Source organism: Vicugna pacos, chromosome 6 (genome assembly GCF_048564905.1).
Source record: "Vicugna pacos chromosome 6, VicPac4, whole genome shotgun sequence".
In the NCBI taxonomy this organism is placed as follows: Eukaryota; Metazoa; Chordata; class Mammalia; order Artiodactyla; family Camelidae; genus Vicugna; species Vicugna pacos.
In genome coordinates, this window is record NC_132992.1 from 67971088 (window position 1) to 67987964 (window position 16877).

Genomic DNA, 16877 nt, shown 5'->3' on the forward strand with positions numbered 1-16877 from the left:
TAACACCCATATGAGTACTGAACTCATCTACTAGTTATAATTTTTAGTCAATGCCTTAAAATGCTCTACATATAAGATCATGTCATCTGCAAACAGAGATAGTTTTACTTCTTCCTTTCCAATTTGGATGCTTCCTATTTTATTTTTCCCCCTCCTAATTGTCCTGGCTAAAACCTCCAGTTCAATGTTGAATAGCAGTGGTGAGAGCATACAGCCTGCATTATTGAACTGTGTTGTTAGTTGTATATTATGTTGTATAATTGTTATATTTTCTTATCTAGATTACCTTTTTTCTTTCTCTGTTTCAGATTTCATAATCTATTCATCTTCCATGTTACTCAATTCTTTCTTCTGTACTCAAAACTACTGTTGTGCCTCTTTAGTGAATTTTTCATTTTGGTCATTGTGCTTTTCAACTCCATAATTTCCACTGGTTTCTGTTTTGTAATTTCTACTTTATTGATGTTTTCTATTTGATCCATCATTGTCGTCACATTTGATTTTTTCCATATAACTTAAGAATGTTTGTTGATATTCACAAAATAACTTGCTAGAACTTTGATGGGGATTACACTGAATCTATATATCAAATCGAGAACTGTCCTCTTAATATTGAGTCCTCCTATCCATGAACATGGCATATCATTCCATTTATTAAGATCTTCCTTGATCTCTTTCATCAAAAGGTTTGAAGTTTTCCTCATTTAGATTTTGTACATATTTCATTAGCTTGATACCAAAGGTATTTTATGCTAATAAATGAAATTGTGCTTTTAATTTCAAATTACAGTTGTTCATTGCTGGCATATAGGAAAGTGACTGACTTCTGTATATTAACCTCGGATTGTGCAATTTTGCTGTATTTATTTGTTCCGTAAGTTTTTTGTGTTGTTGTTGATTCGCCAAGATTTTCTCCATGTCACCTGTTAACAGTCATTTATTTCTTCCTTTCCAATCTGTAAACCTTTTATTTCATTTTTTTGTCTTATTGCATTAACCAGGACTTTCCATATGAAGTTAAATAGGAGTTGTGAGAGGGGACATGTACTGATCCTGATCTTACTGAAAAAGTATCCAGTTTCTCACCATTAAGTACAATGCCAGCTGTAGATTTTTTGTAGATGTCCTTTATCAGGTTGAGGAAGTTCCCCTCCATTCTTAGTTTGCTGAGAGTTTTCATCATGAATGTGTTTTGGATTTTGTCAAATGCTTTCTCTGCATCTATTCATATGATCATATGATTTTTCTTCTTTAGCCTATTGATGTGATGGAGTACATTAACCGATTTTTGAATGCTGAACCAGCCTTGTATAAATACCACTATACAATTTTTGCTTTAACTAGGAACAATTTTCTTAATACATTTTAATGGTATCAATACAATTATCAGGTGATGCTTTGAAGACTGCTTAGAATGCCACGTGAGACATTATAAATAAAACCGAAGCTCTTATCAGACTGATCAATATTATTTTTCACATAGGTTTGACATAAAATCCTGCTTGATGTTACTGTGAAAATTTGGATCCAGACCTACTATTCTCATTAGGAATCAGATTGAAATATCAAAATGTTACCCTACTGGCTGGTAGAAAAGAAATATGTGTTAGTAGTTGGAAGTAGAATAAATGACACTCTTTAAGTATTCATATTTTTACTGAGCAGTAGAAAATATATATGGTCAACATTATTACTTTCACTTGAAAATGGAAGAGTTGGTAAGAATAAAAACCCATACTTAACTCTTTACCAAGAGTATTTTTCACCAAATTATTCACATCCAGGCTTCTGCAGGTCTGGAATTTTTTTCCCCCAACTGGGTAGGAGTATGTAGAGGAAATTCCAGTTGATAACATTTTTATTTAAAAAAAAAAAAAAGAATCAGCATTGTCAAGTTGTCTTAGTCTTAAGGATTTCTGGATTTCGTCCTTGGAGGAGGTCAGGATCTTCCCAAGGCCTGGGTCCTCGAATATTCTTCCAGTCATCAAAAGTGGAATCCTTTATTTTCTATACAGCCATGAAAATTAAAGCATATGTATTAGTACAGTAGCCATGTGGGTCTGATTAAGACATAGCTGAATAAATGAATAGAAAGAATTCAATAGGCCCTCAATTATAATTTTAGTAAATAAATCAACTGCATGTCGAGCATAATAATTAAAGAAATGTATTTCTAAGGACTTGGAATTTTTCTTGCTTGCTATTGATGTTAATACCTACCTTTTCCCCCATCAGAATAAAACTACTACAATAGAAAGAGTCTATATGCTTTAGGTTTGAGAGCACAAAGAAAGGGGAAAAGCTGGTAAAACAAAAGTCCAACTCCTAAGGCTGATCCAGCGTAATAATGACTAGCATGGGTTAATATGGGTGATGGTAGCAAACGAAAAGAAAAGAACAAAGGTGGAGACTCTATTAGAGTCTGCTGGAAGGACAAGAGATCAAGATAATTTGTTCTGCACCTCAGAAATGAGCCTGTGTTTAAGAATAAAAAGATATTCCCTCATAGCTGTCACAAGTAAAGCCCTTTTAGGCAGTAAAAACTAGTTTCAACTATAGTTTGGATCATTGTGTCTTCAGTTAGTGTGAAGTATCTCTCAACCACAGGAATGAAAATAGGAAAAAAGGGCAGAAAAATGTTTCTTTACCTTCTGACATCACTCTGACAGTAAATTTCATACATCTGCATTGGTTATTCCGGAGTAATTAAGTGAACAAGACAGAAAAAGAGACTCAGAGAACACAGGATAGCTTATATCCAAAGACAGGGGAAATGATACAAATTTACCTTGGCAGTTACATACTAAGTGTTACTCCTTTACTAACAGCTATGTAACACTGGGCATGTGATTTGAGCCAACTGGGCACTAATTCTCTCATAAGTAATAAGCAAAGGGCTAAACCAAATGGTCTACACGGTTTCTTCAGTTCTCAAATGCTGGGGTTTCTATTAGAACTAAAAGGAAAGTCTACTCCCAGAAAAACCTTCTTATATACTGCTTATATACTGAGAAGGAGCAAGTTACAGGTTTTGACAAAATAATGGGGAAGTAGTGAATGAAACCATTCTCTAAATTTCACTTATAGTTTTACCAGGTGTCTATTAAATATACATGGGTGAACAAAATTCTACTAATCTAATGTGCAAGAACAGAGTAAATTATTTTCAAGTATAGTTATGAAGTGATCCAAAGTTATAAAAAAGGTTTTAAGAAAGAATAATGGCTTCCACTCAGATAACGTAAGACATGTATGCTCAAGCGAATTTAAGAACAATTCTTAGATGGGTTGCAAGGCTGGCAGAACAACTTCATGCAAAAATGGTCCAATCTCTTGACAAGATCCTCTGAGGAAACAGTGTGGAGAATAAGTTCCATAAAGTTAGAGAGGTTTAGGAAACATCACAGCTTTTCCACAGATGTTCCCTTACAAAGCATAAAATCAAGCTCAAAATGATCAGCCAATAATTGAACTGCCTGCTAAAATGAGAATCAACACTTTTCACAAGTCTCTTCTATGTATATTATTCACAATGTTCACCTTTCAATCAAAAATGACCAAACATAAAAAGAAGTAGGAAAATACAATCCGAGATGGAGCACATCATCCCTCACCATGTCCTATAACAAAATGTGTTATTAAACTCTTTGATTTTGTTAACCAGATATGTGGAAAATGATACCTCATTATAATTTTAACTGACATTCCTATTATAAGTCAAGCATCTCTTCACACGTTTAAACATATTTACTTCCTTGCCTCTGAACTCACTACATGCTTTGCCCATGTTCCTACTGACCTACTGAGTTATTGAACTTTTCCATATGGATTTGCTCTTCATATTTAAATAAATTAATTCATCATGATAAGGTGAATAATATTTTTAGAATTTCTCATTTAACTAGTGACTTTATATACACTGTTTTTTTTAGGTTGAACATTTGAATTTTCATGTATGACTCATTCTTTACTTTTAAAGCTTCTGGCTTTTCCTACTCAAGACCAAAAAAAGAATCTCCTTTTTTTACTCCTAGTACTTTCAGCTTTTAAAATTTTTTTTAAAAATTCTTGATCCACCTAGAATTTACTCACAGTATATGAAATATAGATCCACCTTTATTTTCTTTTCAAATGGCCACATAGTTATTCCAACAGCATATATTTAAGGTAAATAACTTTTTTCTGTATTGGTAATAATTTAAGTTTACCTTAAGTCAGATAGAACCAGTCATGACTAGGAAGATTGCTACATTAACATACTGTACCTCATACTCTGATTCCAATGACATTTTATTCATTTTCAGCTTTTTTTCTAATTCAGGATCAATCTACAGAAAAGAAAGAGCAGCCATAAGTAATTTAAGTATGTTAGATTCAATTTTCAATTAAAAAAGTTATATAAGGCATGGCTAGGATGGCGTGGCACGTTACAAAAACATGGGAAGATCTCCAAGATCCATCCAATTGCACAATGATAACTAATACAGCACCACCACCACTACTACCACTAACAGCAGCTCATATTAACTGAGCACTTGTTACGTGCCAGGCATTCTGATGTTTATTACCTCTTTCAATCCTCAAAAAAAAAAAAGCCTGTGAGATAAGTATCATTATTATTGTGAACAAAGTAAAGATAATGGAACACAGGGAGTTTGAAAAACTAGCCAAAGAGGCAGAACTTGGCTTAGAACCTTGGCCCTCTGCCTCCAGAGTCTATGCGATTGACCCCACCCTAAATTATGTTATCACACAGAATCATTATCAAAACACTAATAAATATAATGCTGCTCTTGAAAACAAAAAAGAACACTTTCCGTACCAGAAACAAGGAAGCATCCATGAAAAAATTAGACAGGACCCCATAGTGGTAAACAGGAGCTCACGCTGATATCTGTGTGTGGCACAGTCTTTAGGAAAGAAAAATGTGGCTGCCAAAATTCACAAACAACTACCAACAACAACAAAACCCAAATTAAGTTAAGTGGAAGAGTTAAATAGTGACTAGAAACAGCTTAAGACCAAATCAGTACATTAGAAACAAAACTTAAGAATTCCACTAGAATCATGCACAAACAGATGAGATAAATGGGGAAAAAAAAGCATATTATGAAAGCTAGATCCAAAATATGTCTATTAGGGGTTTCAGTGCTACAAAATACAGAGAATGGAGGAAGGGCAATAAGTAATCAGAAATTAATGAGTAATATATAAAAATAATATAATATATAAAATATAATAAAACTTGAGTTTACAGAAAGGTTGAGATTAAAAAGAAAGCTAGTGAAGCCTTATTAATATCCAACAAAATAGGCTTTAAGGAGAAAAAGCATTATCACCAAGCAAAGCTTCATTACAACAAAAATCCAATTCAAGAAGACATAATAATTCTGAAATTATACACACCTAATATCATGGTGAAATAGACAAAGAGTCATAATGAGAGATGTTAACACAATTCTCTCAGTAAGAGAATGGACAGATTTTAAAAGTCAATAATACAGAAAACTTGAAAAAACAGAAATTACAAACTTGACCAAATGGATGTATAAATTTTTAGTATGTACCCAATAACTGCAGGATGTGAATTCTTTTCAAGCACATATCATTTGTACAAACTGATATGTTAGGTCATAAAGCAAGTCTCAACAAAATCAAAAGAATAAACTCATTGAAAATATTTCTTTGATTATACCACAGTCAATTTAAAAAAACAATAAAAATAGTAACTAGAAAATTCTCTATGCTTATATGTTAAGGAAAAACATTTCTTCTGACTCACTGACTATAGATTGGCAGTTCCAATAACCCCTCCTTGGTTTTGATCAGTTTGCTATAGTGGCTCACAGAATTCAGAGAAACATTGTTTTTCACTGGATAAAAGGATATAAGCCAGATATAGCCAGATAGAAGAGATAAATAGGGCAAAGCATGGAGAAAGGGTGCAGAGCTTCTATGCCCTCTCTGAGTGTGCCATTCTCCTAGCACCTACACGTGGTTCACCAACCAGGAAGCTGTACAAATCCTATCTTTTTGGATTTTATAGAGGCCTTGTTACAAAGGCATGACTGATTAAATCATGACCATCAGTAACTGATTCGACCTTAGCCCCACTCCCCACCAAAGAGGTCAGGAAGTGGGACTAAAAGTTCCAACCCTCTAGTCAAAGGATTGACTCCCCTGGCAACAAGCCCCCTCTTTAGGTTACCCAAGGGCATTCCAAGTCACCTGATTAGCATAACAAAAGGCACCCTGATTGCTCTTATTATTTAGGAAATTCCCAGGTTTTAGGAGCTCTGTGTCAAAAATAAAAAGACCAAATACACATTTCTCATTATAAATCACATCACAATTCCTCACATTATGTGCAAAAATCAATTCCAGATGGAATGTATCCCCAAATATAAAGGGCAAGAACAAAAATTTTTAGCAATAATATTTTAAAAATTATATTTTGGAGTAGAAAACAATTTTCTTAAAAGGACAAAAAGAAAAAGTAACCATAAAGTAAAAAAGGAATAAAATAAACTACATTAAACTTGAGAAAATTTGTTCATTGAAAGATATCATTAAGAGTGAAGACTAGAGGGGAGGGTATAGCTTAGTGGTAGAATATATGCTTAGTATGCATGAGGTCCTAGTTTTAATTCCCAGTACCTCCAGGAAAAAAAATAAATAAATAAACCTAATTACCTACCCCATTGCCCCCCCCACACACAAAAAAAGCGAAGACTAAAAGGTTTATAATCCAACATGTACAAAGAAAGCAAATTGTTCTTACAAAACAATAAGAAAAAAACACCAACAACTCAGTAGGAAAAAATGGGCAACCAAGACCTGAAACCTCAAATTAGAGGATATACAAAAAAGGAAATAATGGCCAATAGACATATGAAAGTGACTGACCTCATTAGTCACTGTTACTTAACCAACTCAGTCTGCTCACCTGACACGCAGCAAAGCCAATCTACTGACACCCAGTTATGCTGAAGGAAAGTACAGCGTTAATTGTAGAATACCAAGAAAGGAAGTGGGAGACAAGCCTCAGATCCACTTCAGCTTGGTCTCTGAGTTGGGTCTTTTTTAAAAGGGGAAGAAGAAAGAGGCTGAAATTAATCATTATCTTGTGCTATTTCTTAATCTCAGTTTGGGAAGTCAGGATATTTCTGGTTTATGATTCTCTGGCCAGGTGGTCCATGGCTTGTGGTCTGTTAGCTCTTCTTCCCCTGGATAAACAACCTCAGTTTGTACATTAATGAAGATGTCTATAACAGCAATTTTAGTACATTAACAATGTTATCAACAACAGCAATTTTAGTTATCTGACTCTGGTTGATCAGTGTTCAGTTAGCTCAAGATTTAGGTCAGAGGGGACAAGAAAGGGAATAAAATTTTAGCTAGATGGATTAATCATAAACTTGGTAAGGGAACTTGGTTTTAGGGGGACTCAGTTTCATTATGAAAAATTCAAGTTCACTACATAATTAGGGAACAATTCTAACACATCAACCAAAACAGCTTTAAAAAATGAAAAGAAAGAGAGAAAGAAAGAGAGAGAAAGAAAAGAAAGAAAGAAAAAAAGAAAAGAAAGAAAAGAAAAGAGAAAAGAAAAGAAAAGAAAAAAAGAAAAAAGAAAAGAAAGAGGAAGAAAGAAAGAAAAGGAAAACCCCAACCCTACAACAGCCAAGTACTGGCAGTACTGGCAAGTATTTGGCACCGCAGTACTGGCAAGTATTTGGCGCCGCAGTACTGGCAAGTATTTGGTGCCTTGGGAACAATAAACTGTTGGCAGTGTCGACAGAAAGAAAAACACACAATGTAAGAGTTGTAAATTGAGTTTATTCAGTGTCTTACTGAGGACTACAGCCCAGGAGATAGCCTCCCAGATAGCTCAGGAACTATCTGAAGGAACTGCTCTGAAGAGGTAGGGAGAGAGGCTAGTAAATGATTTTGGCTAAGGAGTATGTGCAATAAAGCATACATCTTGGTAGGTTACTGCTACTCAGGAGGAACAGACATCTTGGTTAATGATTTTAATGCTTTTCTAAGTATGGGAAGATGCAAGAATCTGGGCTCATGAAAACTTGAAATTTATCTAACTAAGGGCCTGTTTTGTCTGTTTTCCCAAGGCAGAGTTCTTCAGCCTGAATTCCTTTCAGTGTGTACTGTAAGTCAGTGATTGCAGCAGCTAACAACTTAGCACCTACAGAACTGGATGGAGGGCAACATCCTTTGTTTTAAAGCAGGAGTGTAGACTGTAAAGGGGAGCAGAATATGACACACCAAAATATGCCTCTTTGGCTTAAGGATTATCTTGAGATGATTGTTTTTAAGAAATAGCAGACATAGAAGCTCTGAAAACCAGTAGAAATTACCCTTTTGTGAGGGACACATAAATTTATAAAGGAAATCTCCATTTGTAAGTGTCTCCCTTTCTGTACTAAGAAGGATGATTCTAAACCACAAGAAACTCTTACCAGTGGAGAAGGGATCCCTTTAAATCCATAGAACAACCTTACCCTGTTTACTGTGCTATTCACAGTAACCTCTTATAACTGCCCTCCCTGTCCTTCTTTTGTCTTTAACTTATGATAGTTTTTAAGGTGATGGGAGGGGAGAGTTTTACTCAGTTTTCCTGAGTATCTCCCATGTTATTAAACTTCTGTTTGCTTTTCTCTTGTTAATCTGTATTTTATTACAGGAGGATCTTGGCCAAGATCGTAGAGAGGTAAAGGGAAAATTTTTTTTTCTCCCCTACAATTGATTCAATCACTCTGAAAAACAGTTTAGAAATTATCAAATAAAGATAAAGTATGATGAACATAACCTATAACTGTTGTAGGCTTTGTGAGTTACAGACTCTTTCACCACCATTCAAATCTGCAGTTGTATCATAAAAGCAGCCATAGATGAATAAAAAATGAGCATGGCTGTGTTCAAATAAAACTTTATTTACAAAAATGGATGTTAGAGTAGATTTGGTTCATGGGCCATAGCTATACAAGTGCAACAAGAAAAATATACAAGAATGTTCACAGCAGCATTATTTTCACTAGCCAAAACTGCCAATCAACCCAAATGTCTAATAATAAAATGCATAAATAAGTTATGGTATAATTAGTGGAATATCATATAATAGCAGTGAAAAAATCATGGGGTCAGCACCTATGGCCCATGAATCAAATCTACTCTAACACAAAGCCTAAAATAGTTACTACCTGGCTTTTTACAGAAAAAGCTTGCTGACTCTGAATTAGTGGTAAAATATAGATGAATTTCATACACATAAGAACCGGTTTCTTGAATCTTTATCTGTAGTATCTTAACATATGATCAACACATGACAAATGTTCAATTATTTTTCAAATATATACATGATATTCCATTTCTAAAGGTCAGATTATTACAACTTTCATCTTAAAGCAAAAGGGAAAAAAATTCCGTAATAAAATAATTGGGATGCTAACAGGAACTTAAAAATTCAGGTGATAATTGCTCTATTCCCTCACAGAAACTACATATTCCTTTTAAATTTAGTATCTATTCTAATACTCACTGTCTTCAAGACTAGAGTTGATATCTCTCTGAAACTATAAAATTAACTGAAAAAACTGAATAGGCCTTTTGTACTCTTTACTTTCCATCGATATTGCTGAGGTCTGCTAATGAAATACAGCTCACCCTTAACAACATGATTTTGAACTTTGAGGGTCCACTTATACAGGGATTTTCTTCAATAAATATACAGTTAGCCTGTCATATCTGCAGGTTCCACGTTTTTTGACTGAAACAACTGCAGACTGTGTAGTACTGTAGTATTTATTGAAAAAAATCCATGTATCAGTGAACCAGCACAGTTCAAACCCCTGTTGTTCAAGGGTCAACTGTACTTGGGAAGAAAATACTTTCAGATATCAGATGTGGGCCACAAACAAAAACTACATACTTCTGAATGAGTTTACCAGAGTTCCTCTGAATCAGAGGCCTGAATTTGACAGTAATTATGTAATCATAAAAGTGGGAATCCTAGTTCTACCCCCAAATAGCCATGTGACCTTAGGCAAGTTACTTGAGCTCTCTGAACCTCAGATTCCTCACCTGTAAAATAAAGACAATATATCTATAAAGAATATATATAAAGACAATAATATATCCATAGTCCTACCACAAAGGCATACCTAGAAAAAGGTTCCCTGTAAAAAAATAGGTAGCACTATTTATAATGAGAAACAATTTTCTTTTCTTTTAGTATTAGCTTCTAAAGATATATATTGATATAATTTATAAAATTATTGGTATTACTACAAAATAGGTAATTTACAATTGGAATAATAAAATGGAGTGAGACTGTCCTGTGTTCTTTAGTCCCATCTAGATCCCAAAAACAACTATATCAGAGCATATTTTGTGGGAAAAAGCTAACACGACTGCAAAGTTTCTATTAGTGAATAAAGAAAGATTACTAAATTCTTTATATTTCATGATTCACTTCCATGAGATCATTAATGCTATTTTAAAGAAGAAAGAACCCAAAGATCATATGTCAGCCTGGTAAAGCAAGATAAAACAGACTGCTTAGTGTACTGAGTATACATGATATTACCTCACACCTGTCAGAATGGCTATCACCAAAAAGAATACAAATAAGAAATGTTGATGAGGATACACAGAAAAGGGAACCACTGTACACTGTTGGTAGGAATGTAAATTGGTGCAGCCACTGTGGAAAACGGCATGGATATTTCTCAAAAAACTAAAAATAGAACTACCATATGACCCACCAATTCCACTCCCAGGTATATATCCAAAAAACCCCAAAAAACAAAAACACCAATTCAAAAAGATACATGCATCCCAATCTTCACAGCAGCATTATTTACAATTGCAAGGATATAGAAGCAACCTAAGTGTCCATCAACAGACAAATGGATAAAGAAGATGTAGTATATAAATACAATGGAACACTGCTCAGCCATAAGAAGGAGGGAAATTTTGCCATTTGCAGCAACATGGATGCACTTGGAGGGCATTAAGCTAACTGAAGTACGATGGACGAAGATAAATACTATATGATATCACTTATATCTGGAATCCAAGAAATAACAACAAATCGTGAATATAACAAAAAGCAGCAGACTCACAGATAATAGAGAACAAACTAGTGGTTACCAGTCAGGGGGTGGGCAGTATAGCAGTCAAGGAGTAAGAGGTACAAACTATTGGATGTAAGACAGGCACTAGGATGTATTGTACAACACAGGGAATACAGCCAATATTTTGTAATTACTATAAATGGAAAGTAATTTTTTTAAAAAGAGCCCAAAGATCATATATCAGCCTTGAAAAGCAAGATGAAACTTAGTATACTGAGTACATGTCTCCTAAATCAGAACATACAAGGACACAGACCCATGTCAAACTCCAATGACAGTTCTTACTTTAATCTTCACAGCATCATAACGGATTTGTGAAAACTCACGAAGACCGAAAGATCCTCCAACAATCAGCAACTGAAACAAGACAGGGAAACAATTAAAATAGAAGGACAAAATTCAGTCTACCTATATACTACTTATCTAAATGCCAACAGTGAGAGATTATACAAAATCCTATACCTTTTATTTTTCCTAGTGAGTTATCATTCATCTTTTCAGAGTAAATGTAGTATATACTGTCACTGGGAAACGTTTTAGCACATTAGTAAATACCAAAAACAGGATCCCCATAACTGTATTTGACCTTATGAGTTAAATATCACCATTACAAGCATTATATTAGTTGATTCTTACAAAAGACCTATGAACTAAGGAAAAAAATCCATTTAATAGATAAGGAAATAAAAGCACAATCAACTAAATGACTTGCCCATGATTACACTAGGTAAATTCAGGAGTAAATCCTGGCCTAGCTTCTTCAAGATCATAATTCTTTCAATTTCACAATTTTGCAAAATAAGCCAATTAGAGAGCATTTTTCTCCATTTTCTTAGCACATGATAGAAGAATCTCATGAAATATGCCACACTTCTCAGTACGTGGTAAACCTAAAAAGAGCCCTCAAATTGTCATTGCTGCTTTAGCATCTCCTGGAATAATCCAATGGGCTTAAATCTCTCATCCTAAAGATGTAAAAGGCTAGCAATTTGAGGGAGAAAATTAAGTCTGATCTCTACCTTCCTTTTCATATCAATTTATTAATATTACCAATTAAAGAAATACAAAGAGATATACTGTAAAATATAAAATTTTATAATTTTAGAGTTGGAATACCAACAAAATCTTAAGGCTATGAATTTCAAAACCTAATAAATTTGACTACATAAAAATTTAAAATGTCTTTCCTGAAAATAAATGAAATAAAAATGACATAAAATCAAAAGGCAACAAACCAGGAAAAATATCTGTTATACATAAGCAACTAATACTTGTAATGTCAATATGTAATAATTCTATGTATAGTAAAGTAACTTCTGTCTCTTAGTTTCAGTCAAAGGACACACCCCTGATTTTCCTAACTCCTCCTTAGTCTCCTTTTATTCATTCTTCCTCACTTTCCCCATCTCAACATATTGGAGTATCTCAAAAGGCTCAGTCTTCACACCTCTTTTACCTATTCATAACCAACACTGAGTCCCTAGGTGATGTCATCCAGTTCCACGGATTTAAACAGACTCTATAACATAACAATCAAATGTACATTTGCAGTGGGAAACACTGCAGTGAACTGAAGACAGCCCTTCCTATTTGACATCTCCATTTGAAAAGTTAACAGGTATATACAAATAAACGTGAAAAAAAATTCTTGATTTTTTACCCCAACACTCTTTCTGCCTCAACCTGTTGTTAATCAATTTTTCACATCCCAGTAAATGTCAAATACTTTCATACAGCTACTCAAGCCAGCTTCTTTGGAGTCATCTTTAGCTCCTCTCATTCATATCTCACATCTAATCCATTCTGAGTTCTGTCACCTCTACTTGCAAAATATTTTTTAAATCTGAAAATTTCTGACTATAACCTCTTCTAGTATTCGGCTTCCACATATTCCTCACAGCGCTCACCAACATAGGGACTCCGTAGCGAAGGGTCTTGTTCCTGCGCAAAGAGCGCATCGCCGCGTTGGGGAACATGACTGAATTCTCCGACCCGCTCCGACGCCCAGCCAAACAGGCCCAGCGTGGACTCCCGAATCTCAGCGGCTCAGCGTCCCTTCCGAAGAGGACATCCCGGACTCACCTCCTTTCGTTGCCTTCACGGAGCAGAATCCTTGCAGATAGGCCTCCGCCAGGCAAAAGCAATCGATCCGTGGTTACATACTCTAGATTCCCCCCCGGAAATTCGAATGTCAGCGTCTTAGTTCCGGCAAGCTGGTTTGCAACTGGGACTTAGGGCGTGTTTACAGTTACCGTCAAAAGATATGGAAACCAGTACGTCCCATTTTCTGGGTCTTCTTAGAGCACTTCCTGGCACACAAAATCAGCTCAATAAAATCAGATTTTTAAAAAGTAATTGTGAAGCCAGCACTCTAGCCTCTATGGTTATTTGTGGGATGGGTAGTTTACCAGCTTAATTAAAACAAAAAACAAACAAATATTTTTTAAGTGCTACAGAAGTTTAGGTTGAGTGGTAATCGGTTATGTCTTGGGATCAATGAACTTATAAAATTAAGGCTTTTCCTGCCAAACAGCCTGTAATCGTCAGTCATTTATGAATGTCTGTTTTCCACTTAACAACCATCGAGCACTTTTTTGCAGCTCATTAGAAGGCTGGAGGAACACAGAGATGAAAAGATATGATCTCTGCCTTAAAGAGGCTGGCAATCCAACGGGCATACGAATGAACCATCAGTAGCTCGGAAAACAGCCGCCCACTCCCACCCCATTCTATTTGCCAGGGTGAGTCAGAGAAAGCCTTACCTATCAAGCACTGTTTGAGATGACATAATAGTATAGAGTGCAGGTGACATAGTCACATTTCCCGTGCTATCCCTGAAATCTTTCCATCTGTATCTACCTCTCTATTGCCACTGAAACGTTCCTGGCTCAATCCCTTATCATCTTTCCACCTATTAAAGTAGCTCCTAAGTGATCTCTAGAGCAGAAACTCTTGAGTCTTTAGGCTCATCTGATAACACCCATCTCTATAGGTCTAAAACAGCAAAACAAAACAAACAAACAACCTTAATTGTGAATCTCAAGTCTACCTCCCACACTGAAAGTTATCTAAAAGCCATAAATAATGATGAGATTCTGCTTTTTGCCTACAGTAGTCACTAGAGGGTATTTTTTTTTTAAGCAAACAATTTAAGGCCTTTCGTAATACGACTATGGCCTGCCTTTTCTGCTACTGTTCTTCATTCACTCCATGCTTCATCCTGAAGGAGATATTACTCCCTGAGTATTACATGAACTTCCACATCTTCAGACTGCAGCTTTAGGAACACCAGGTTTTAGAAGCCTCTCTTACTCCACAGGCAATGTAAACTGCTTCCTCCTTAGACCTCCCCACTAGTCTTTGAATAAAATTTATCACAGAGCTCGATCACACTGTATTATCAGTTTTACTGTATAAAATCACTGTTGTTCCAAACAGCAAGACAAAAACAGGAGAGTGGAAAGAATACTTCAGAGTTTGCACTTAGGGCTTTTGTTTTTAGTTCTGAGCTGAGGAAATGAATCAACCCCTCCCCCGACCAAAGCATCACCTAAACTGAGCCAGGGGAGATTTTAGAATGATCAGGATAAGATTTATTAAAGTAAGAATGCTAATTCCTTCCCTTATCCCTATTTCTCCAGTCTTCTCTCACCTCAGTCTCTCCAAGGAAGAGACAAATTACAAACCTGGGGACTGGAGCAGTAAGAAAAGTGGGAAGACTTAGCCTGAGAGGTTAAATTCCACTACAGAGTTGGTAGTGCTGGGAGAAAATTACATAGATTTTTGGGAAAGAGTCTGGAGTAATTGCAGAATGCAGGAGAATTTAGGATTGCAGAGATGGCCTTGTAAAGAGGGTTCCTGTGATCTATGAATAGAGTCTCCTTCAATGTTCCAATTCCTTTGGATTTTATTTTGAGTTATTTGACTTAACATTTTTTTGTTTTATGTTTGGTTGTTTAATTCATTTCTGGGCAAAGATAAAATCCTATATAGGGCTATAGGATTTACTAGAGAATGTATTGTGAAGTATGCACAATTTGTATTTGGCATTGCCTCTCACCTTATTCACTTCCTTTTGATACTTCAGAACTCATACAGCATCCAGGTGAGTTAAGTGTATTACTTCTCCAACTTTCCCTCATATCTTAGATGCCAACAACAGTGTTCTAGAAGTCCAGACCTTTTCCTACCTTTGCACTACATTAAACATCACTTTATTGGAACCAGCTCCAATAAAGCCTGGCACTAAGCTAATCATTAACAATAGCAGATCATGTACATATATTCTAGGTAATGCTATAGGTAATAATGTTAATCTTTTCAGATCAAGCATATATTCAACTTAAGTGAAATTAGTTCTTCAGTCTCTCATTTATTTAAGCATTCAAATAAGCACTTGTGAAAAACCTTGAACTAATGCTGAAGGAGCAACTAAATAGTAAGAATTACAAGTTTGCTGGAAGATTTTCATGGGACCAAATTTGGGTCAGCGAAGAATTTAAGCACCTATCAAATAATATGATATAGGCAGTAAACTCTATTATCACCTCAGTATCACTACTGTATACCTCAGTTTCTCTATCTGCTAAATCAAAGTAAGTGATTTTTTAAAGCATTTTTACAATTCTCACAAAACCCCACAAAATAGCTCATCACTATGGCTTCTGTTCCTTTCCCAGAAATGTGACTCAAATCTCATCTGTGTGTTTCTTGTATTAATGAACAGTCAAAATGTTGACCCACACTTCATGTGGCAGTTTATAAAAATTTACATCCAGGAAACAAGGCATCTCCCTAGTCATGCTGTCCCCCAGAACTGGTATGTTCTTGATGTCTAGCCAAGTTATATTATCCTCCAGTATCTGCTCTGCTATCACTTAATTTATACAAGTATATGGGAACATTGTTATCAAAATCACCAATCTTGAGAGCTTTAGCACTGAAGTTAGGTTTTAGAACTACGGTCAAATTTAATGGCTATAGTACAGAAAGATTACTTCATGAATCATTGTCTGGTTTCATAATTGACATCTAATGTATAATTTAATTCATTAAAAAACCTTAAAAATTTTGGAAGAGCATGATTCCAAACTCATTTTGCACATAAGCAAGTTGAGGCTCAGAAAGGTTAGGAGACTTATACAAGGTCGCACTTTGTGAACTCGAACAAATGCCCTAACTTGAACCAAACTTCCTGTAACATTTGAAAATATTGACTATCTCCTTGAAATTCTCTCCCTCCGTGGCTTCCACTGATGTTTGGTTCCCATGGATCCTCTCCAACTTTGAGACTTTTTTCTGTCCTTTTTAGCCTTGGAAACCTTAAACTGCAGTCCTTCTCTCTCTTCCATTTTTTAAATTTGTCCCAGTGACTCGCAACCTGTAGTGTGCACAGAATCCCCTGGAGAGCTTATTAAAGCACAGATTGCTGTGCCTCATCCCTAAAGTTTCTGATTCAATATATCTGGAATGGGACCCAAAAACTGGATTTTCTAACTAGCGTCCAGATGCTGCTGCTGCTGCTAGTCTGGGGACTACACTTTGAGAACTATTGCTGTATCTTCTTTTGCTAGATAAACTCAACTTTCACCTTGGCTTCAAATTTTATCACAGTGTGGATGACTTCTGGTACATCTCCAGTATCCTAAGTGTTTTGGTAACACCTCAAAGTCAACATTTCACAGATACTTCCTTTTGGAGGGTGTAGGGAGTCTTTCCCCCCAT

At 35.5% G+C, this 16877-nt stretch overlaps 1 protein-coding gene across 1 annotated transcript; it reads right to left on the minus strand.

Annotated features, from left to right (window-relative positions):
* Positions 1–1637: 1637 nt before the first annotated feature.
* On the minus strand, positions 1638–13302 carry COX16 (cytochrome c oxidase assembly factor COX16). Its single transcript, XM_006206921.4, has 4 exons — positions 13061–13302; positions 11439–11510; positions 4266–4328; positions 1638–2007 (listed from the first exon to the last, which is right to left on the minus strand). Exons 1-4 carry the CDS (start codon positions 13127–13129, stop codon positions 1891–1893), a joined length of 321 nt encoding a protein of 106 aa, XP_006206983.1. The 5' UTR covers positions 13130–13302; the 3' UTR covers positions 1638–1890.
* Positions 13303–16877: the final 3575 nt, after the last annotated feature.

Excerpts from the sequence above, each read along its gene's own strand:
- COX16 (XM_006206921.4), bottom strand. The coding sequence starts at position 13,129 with ATGTTCCCCAACGCGGCGATGCGCTCTTTGCGCAGGAACAAGACCCTT. Across the intron at positions 11,511-13,060 it reads GCTACGGAGTCCCTATGTTG|TTGCTGATTGTTGGAGGATC; the intron begins GTGAGCGCTGTG and ends GTCTTGTTTCAG. Across the intron at positions 2,008-4,265 it reads CATTGGAATCAGAGTATGAG|AAAATAAAGGATTCCACTTT; the intron begins GTACAGTATGTT and ends ATGGCTGTATAG.